Source organism: Ctenopharyngodon idella, chromosome 13, assembly GCF_019924925.1.
Source record: "Ctenopharyngodon idella isolate HZGC_01 chromosome 13, HZGC01, whole genome shotgun sequence".
NCBI classification, from domain to species: domain Eukaryota; kingdom Metazoa; phylum Chordata; class Actinopteri; order Cypriniformes; family Xenocyprididae; genus Ctenopharyngodon; species Ctenopharyngodon idella.
The window spans coordinates 1,384,548-1,390,714 of record NC_067232.1 but is presented as its reverse complement, the minus strand read 5'-3'; the positions used below and the strand labels follow the sequence as shown (position 1 = coordinate 1,390,714).

General features: G+C 33.8%; 1 protein-coding gene across 1 annotated transcript; it reads left to right on the top strand.

The window, feature by feature from the left end:
• The first annotated feature begins 346 nt into the window (after window positions 1–346).
• Window positions 347–4,679, top strand: LOC127524723 (uncharacterized). The gene is made up of 6 exons (XM_051916521.1): window positions 347–1,450; window positions 1,990–2,301; window positions 2,675–2,764; window positions 2,900–3,004; window positions 3,672–3,711; window positions 3,785–4,679. The coding sequence occupies exons 1-6, from the start codon at window positions 1,378–1,380 to the stop codon at window positions 3,834–3,836; spliced, it is 672 nt and encodes a 223-aa protein (XP_051772481.1). The 5' UTR covers window positions 347–1,377; the 3' UTR covers window positions 3,837–4,679.
• The last annotated feature ends 1,488 nt before the right edge of the window (window positions 4,680–6,167 follow it).

The window sequence follows — 6,167 nt, the reverse complement described above, 5'->3', positions numbered from 1 at the left end:
TTGAGGGAAAACTGACTTAATACATCCACTAACCACCTTGACACCCAATTGATTAAAAATAATTGCCAAAAAAAATGGTTCAGAAAAGCATTTTTGCCTCGTTACTGTACTTAAGTAGCTACATTTTTCAAGTAGGTTGACTAGTCTGACTATAAACATGGTTCATTGATCAGTATAGCCTACTTTTTACCTTTAATACTTAAGTAGGCCTCATTAACAATCAAATACTTTTGTACTTTTACTCAAGTAAAATCGAAAATGAGTACTAATATTTTTACTGGAGTAACATCTTATTATGGTAGGCCTATCTCTATATGTTGGGCATCCTACTTTTACTCAAGTATATATGAGTGAATGAAAGTGAAAACACTTGAAAGTGAGCGTGAGAATATTCATTTAGTTGTGCATAAATAGATCTTAAAAACGTACACGAACAAAAACATTCCATGCACATATGTAATAGCCTTTGCACACCCTAACGTTACATTTTCAAAGCTGACTGAACGTTAAGGGTCCAAGTTGCCCACCGAAGATACATGTACAGCCCCACTCAGAGCACGTCACATGCGGTTTCACGCGCCATCAAAGAGCTGCGCGCACCGGTGCATGGGCTCGTGCTGCGCTGCTAGTGCACAGACCCCCTTCAGGTGCACGCTGAGAGCATGCTGCACCACTGCAGTGACAATACGTCAAGCCACTTAAAAAACAACCACCACCTTTTTTAGACCAAATTTTAACAATGATCCACATTGATACAATTTTTTTACAGAGAAATTTTCTACATAAAATACTCTTGACATAATTCTACCTAATCATGCAATCAAATTCAGATGATGAGAACTTTATCCTTACTTGGCCTACATGGTATACTCTTTTAATGCACAATTACAATTTCAAATAGGCTATTTCCATTCGTTGCATTTTACATTTTTGCTGTTTCTTGTATTTTATGGTTCCCATAATTGTTTTACAGTTTAAATTGTGATTAATACCTTATAAGCTGTTAAATGACCCCATTGTGACAACTTAAAGTGTGACAACATCCCACAATAGCTTCTATTTTTATATATGTGCATCTAAACAGAAATTGTTTTTCAGAAATTGATGTATTCACTGGAGTACAAAGTGTGACAACTAGCCTCGGTCTCTCCTTAGACAAGATTCTAACTAAAAGTAGTAAATTGATTACAAATTAACCTTACTTTATTAAAAAAATGCAACAATTAGTAGCAACAAAACAAATAGTACATTTATTTTCTTTAGTGCAGTTTTGCAGAACAGTTGAAAACCAAGACAGTGAGGGTTTGGGAGGGGCAGACGAGGAGATTTCGTTTCATCCTTTCAGTAGTTTTGTTCCTGTCGTTAAAGAAGAACTGAATGTCTGCGCTGAAAATTGAAAAAATGTATCAAATATACATCGGATTTTGTGTGAGTTTGTCACTCTTCTATGGTGAGTTGAACATTTTCTCTTATATCATATTGCAATTACATTAAAGGATTTGTTATGAAAGGTATGAAAGTGTACAGGATTGACAGTTTACGATTATTTTGAATAACGACTCACATTACACTTGGATAAAGTAGGCTAAATGTTTGCTTGTTGTTTTTATACAGCCGTTAGACAATCATTTAAATGGTGAAATAATATTTTTAATATATATATATATATATATATATATATATATATATATATATATATTATTATTGTTATTATTATTTAATATTTAGCCTAACTACCTCAGGACAGAAACAGCATGGAAATGATGATATATATTTGTATTAGCATGCTTAAAAGTATAAATGTACATGTTGCTTTCAGTTAATTCAGTGGTAAAATAAGTTCATTCTATTTTCACACTGCTGAATGTAGAGGAATTCAGTTGTACATGACTTTTAATGTGATCAATAAAACATTTCTGTTTAAATCAGTTTCAGATGGTATTGGTTCACACATGGATTCTTAATGTAAAAACATTTCTTTGTCTCCAGGAGTCTCTGCACGGATCTATAAAGAAGGAGAGAAGGTACAAGTTGACTGTGACCCTAAACAGTCCGGCACCTTGACATTCTGGTTTCGAATAAACAGTAAAGGCGCAGACTATTTATTCAGTGTTAAAAGTGCGGATATAAAGGAAAATGACTTAAATTCGGAACACTACGCTATCAACAAGAACAGTGGTAAGGTACAGCTGGACATTAAGTCGTTCAAGAAAAAGACAGACAGTGGTGTTTACGTCTGCGCAGCCATGAACAGCAATAAACTCTTCTTCGGAGGGCTGACTAGAATTGAAGGAGAACCAGGTGGGCATCTGACTGTTTATTTTTAAAATTTAATTTATTTTGCATATGAGCACTGCAAAACTAATTTTCTTAAGCAGCATTTTGTTCTTGGTTTCCAGTAAAAAACCTAAACATCCTTAAAACAAGATACATTTATATTAGAAGCAAAACTAAATATATTAATCCTTTGTTTTGATTAATTGTAATTTGTCTTGAATTACTTTTATTTTTGTTACCTCATTGACAAATTCATTTGTCTTGTTTTTAGCATAAATTTGACCACAACAACAACAAAAAAGTTAGGTTTATGCTTAAAATTCGATATTATTCGAAATATAAAATTACATTGAAAAATAATGTCATTAGATGATATTTGCTAATATCTCTGTTTCAGATCCAACAACCATACCTCCAAAAATTGCTACAACAAAGCCGCTCCCAGTGACTGCTACAACAAAATCACCATGTTTGTGCAAAAAACCAGGTTTGTTGTGCTATATATATATATATATATATATATATATATATATATATATATATTACACTTTTTATTGTTAATTGAAAAATAAATCTTTGTATTATAATACAGCATTGTAATAGGAGGTGTATTTGTTCACAGAGCCGAAGCCCCGTTTCAACTGTGAGACTTGGATATTGTCGTCTTTGGCCGCTGGCTGTGCTCTTCTCCTCATTCTGCTGATCTTCACAATTTTGTACTGCAACCGTAAGTCAAATCCACACCTTTTAAATCATGCAAAGTGCAGTAGATGATGTTCTTATTTCATTTTTTTTTAAATGGTTATAGACCATGAATAAGTTTTGGAAAATATAAGCTATTGCACATAGTTACTGCTTGGCTTGAGCACAGACATTTAAAACATATACACAATTATACTAATCATACATGTGCAAAATCTATTTTTTTTTCAGTGTGAGAAACAATAATGCATGCATGCAAATGATTTTCAATACTCCTACACAATTATTTGGAGGACATGTCAGAACAATTAAACTATTCTTAATCTTTAAACACACAAACAAAGATGTAATTACACTTAAAAATAAGTTATATTTTATGTAGGCTACATCTTACCTTGAATAGAGAGTACAGGTCTCATTTTAAAGGTGCAATCCTAAATTCTAAACCAATGAGGAAGAGGTCTGGTCATTGACTGAGGCCCACATGGGAGGACACTAATTTAATTTTAGATTTACGCATTTGCATATATCATACGTTTCAAATTTATGCTCATGTTCATAAAAACATAAAGACTGATTAGGTTTTGTCAAGCTTAGCTTTTTTTTTATAAATCCTGTTGAAGAATTTATTGCAATTTATTTACTTAAAAATCTAAAATAATCTTTTTGTAAAATGTTTTGTTCTTCTCCAGGTTTAAGAACAAGACGGTGTCCCCACCATTACAAAAGACAGTAAGTCACGGTCACACAAATTGCCATTGATATAGTACAGTTTCTGTTCAGCATCTAAATTTGTCATTTTCAGACCTCAACCCAGACATGCTGGCCACGCGAAACTGCCCAGTAACCACTTTTAGCTCCAGTAAAGAAGCAGGAAAGTTTTCGTTGGATACTTTATCTTCTCAACAAGTACTTTTAAAAGCGGTTTCCTCCTTCAGGATTATTCAGTCCATAGAACATTAAATCTTAATGTTCCAAAATGAAAATGTTCGAAATATCAGGATTTCTGTTTCTGTGAATTTGTTATTTTTAAAGTTATCTCTTTGTATCTGTTACTGTTACATCTAATACACCGACAATATGTTCCTTTATGTGGTTTTTGATAATCTGTTCCTGGTGAAATATTTTATGTTTTGCTTTAATGTAGATGTATTAAAAACAGCTTATTTTGGCTTAAATTGATGTCAACAATGACCAAAAAGCATTTGCAGAAAGTGTAGCTTTAAAGTTCAAAGTTGTATAATTGTAATCTGTGTAAAAGAGATTTCTGCCATCTGCTGGCTGTAAGTGATATGAAGAATCCTTAGATCAGTCGCATGCATTATGTGCTGAGCTTCTCAGCTTTACAGAACAAACTGCATTCCTGCTGATGTCTGTTTTTATAAAATTGAATTGTAAATAAACCAAATTCAATTAAAAAAAGGCTCTTGGATAAAGTAATAGGCCTATATCATGCATCCATAGTGACATGAAGAATTTAAAATAACCAATTTCAATATAAATAACCCAAATGTGACAGCAAAAACTGTCAATGGTCACATGCCGAAGAATAAAGTAAATTGAAAATTCTGGGGTATGTACACCCATTAAACTGTTTATTTTATTTCAGTAGGCCTATGTGCTTTGTAATCTTCCAGAAATGCTGGTGCCCTTAATGTGTAAATACATTGCAGGCTAAATAAAGATGGACTAATCAGTTATCATGGTCTGAAATTACAATTTTAATCTAGCCTATTGCTACATTCTTTGTAAACAACACACACCCAAAAATAATGTCGGAGTCTAGTACATATTTATTTGCAGATTTTTTTAAACAAAACTTAAAATCTTTTGAAAATAAAATCTCTTGAAAATACCACCCTGACACAATGTCTTTAAAGGGGTGGCTCATTATGAATTCACTTTTTAAACTTTAGTTAGTGTGTAATGTTGCTGTTAGAGCATAAACAACATCTTCAAAGTTACGATGCTCAAAGTTCAAAGCAATAGGAGATATTTTCGTTTAAAGAATTCTCCGTTTAAGGACTACAACGAGCTTCTTCCCGGGTTGGTGACGTCACTAACCCTAAAAATTTACATAAACCCTTCACACGAGAGCACGCAACAATCCAGTAGCCCCTCACTGCAGAACACACGAGATCCAGTAGGTGGAGACGGGTAGGTTTAGGGATATGTAAACTGGGAGGAGTTGGATCTAGATCTAGAAACTAAACCATACCTTTTCTATCTTCATCATGCATCATATATTCTCTAGCTCTGTAGGCATCTTACAACAGTTCCCACAGGAGCGATTTATAGGTTACAGAATAACAGAATATGCTAATTAATGACTTTAACATAGATAGCTCCACATCAGCATAGATAATTTCATCAACTAACCATTCAGAAATGTCCTGTTGCATTCTACATGTTGTCACATCTTCTTGAGTCTCTCCATTATTGTGTCCGACTCCGGTTTGAACATAAAAGGCTGAACAGTTTCTGACATTTTCAATGAGTCTGCATGAGGTAATCGGAGCTGCTAACATGAGCTCCTGAAACTCCGCCCTCTTCTTGAGAGCAGCAGCTCATTTGCATTTAAAGGGACACAAAAAGGGACACGTTTTTGCTCACCCTCAAAAAGTAACAAATTTAACATGCTATAAAAATGATCTGTAGGGTATTTTGAGCTAAAACTTCACATACACACTCTCGGGACATCAGAGACTTATTTTACATCTTGTAAAAGTTAAACTCTCTAGGAAGACCTGTCTGGATCTGTTCACCACTTCATGAGCAGAAACAAACTTAATTTTTAGAAGACACTGCTTCGTTTAAAGGTTGTATTTCAGTTTCTGTCATGAGCTATGAACGCTATTTACACATTTGAAAGCATTTGATGTTAAGCAAAACGGTAATGTTGCGGTAGCCCTTAAACCAACACAACTGAGTTAAAGTGAAAGTGAAAGACTTTTAACGCATGTAATGCAACACCTGTGAACTTGTTAGTGGTTCTGAATAAAATAAAATAAGTTTACAACCTTAAGCTTAAGCTAAACAACTTCGTAAATTAAAAAAAAAAAAAGTATCATAGCAACAGGAAGTTGTCAGAGGTGAATAGGCCTCAAGGTCCAAGCGTAAGCTCCCTTTAATGGTTTCTCATGCATCCCTCGGTTTCACAGACGAGGCTTAAGCTAGTCCCAGACTAA

Coding starts and splice junctions, on each gene's coding strand:
- LOC127524723 (XM_051916521.1), top strand. CDS start 1,378: ATGTCTGCGCTGAAAATTGAAAAAATGTATCAAATATACATCGGATTT. Junction 1,451..1,989: donor GAGTTTGTCACTCTTCTATG/GTGAGTTGAACA, acceptor CTTTGTCTCCAG/GAGTCTCTGCACGGATCTAT. Junction 3,005..3,671: donor CACAATTTTGTACTGCAACC/GTAAGTCAAATC, acceptor GTTCTTCTCCAG/GTTTAAGAACAAGACGGTGT.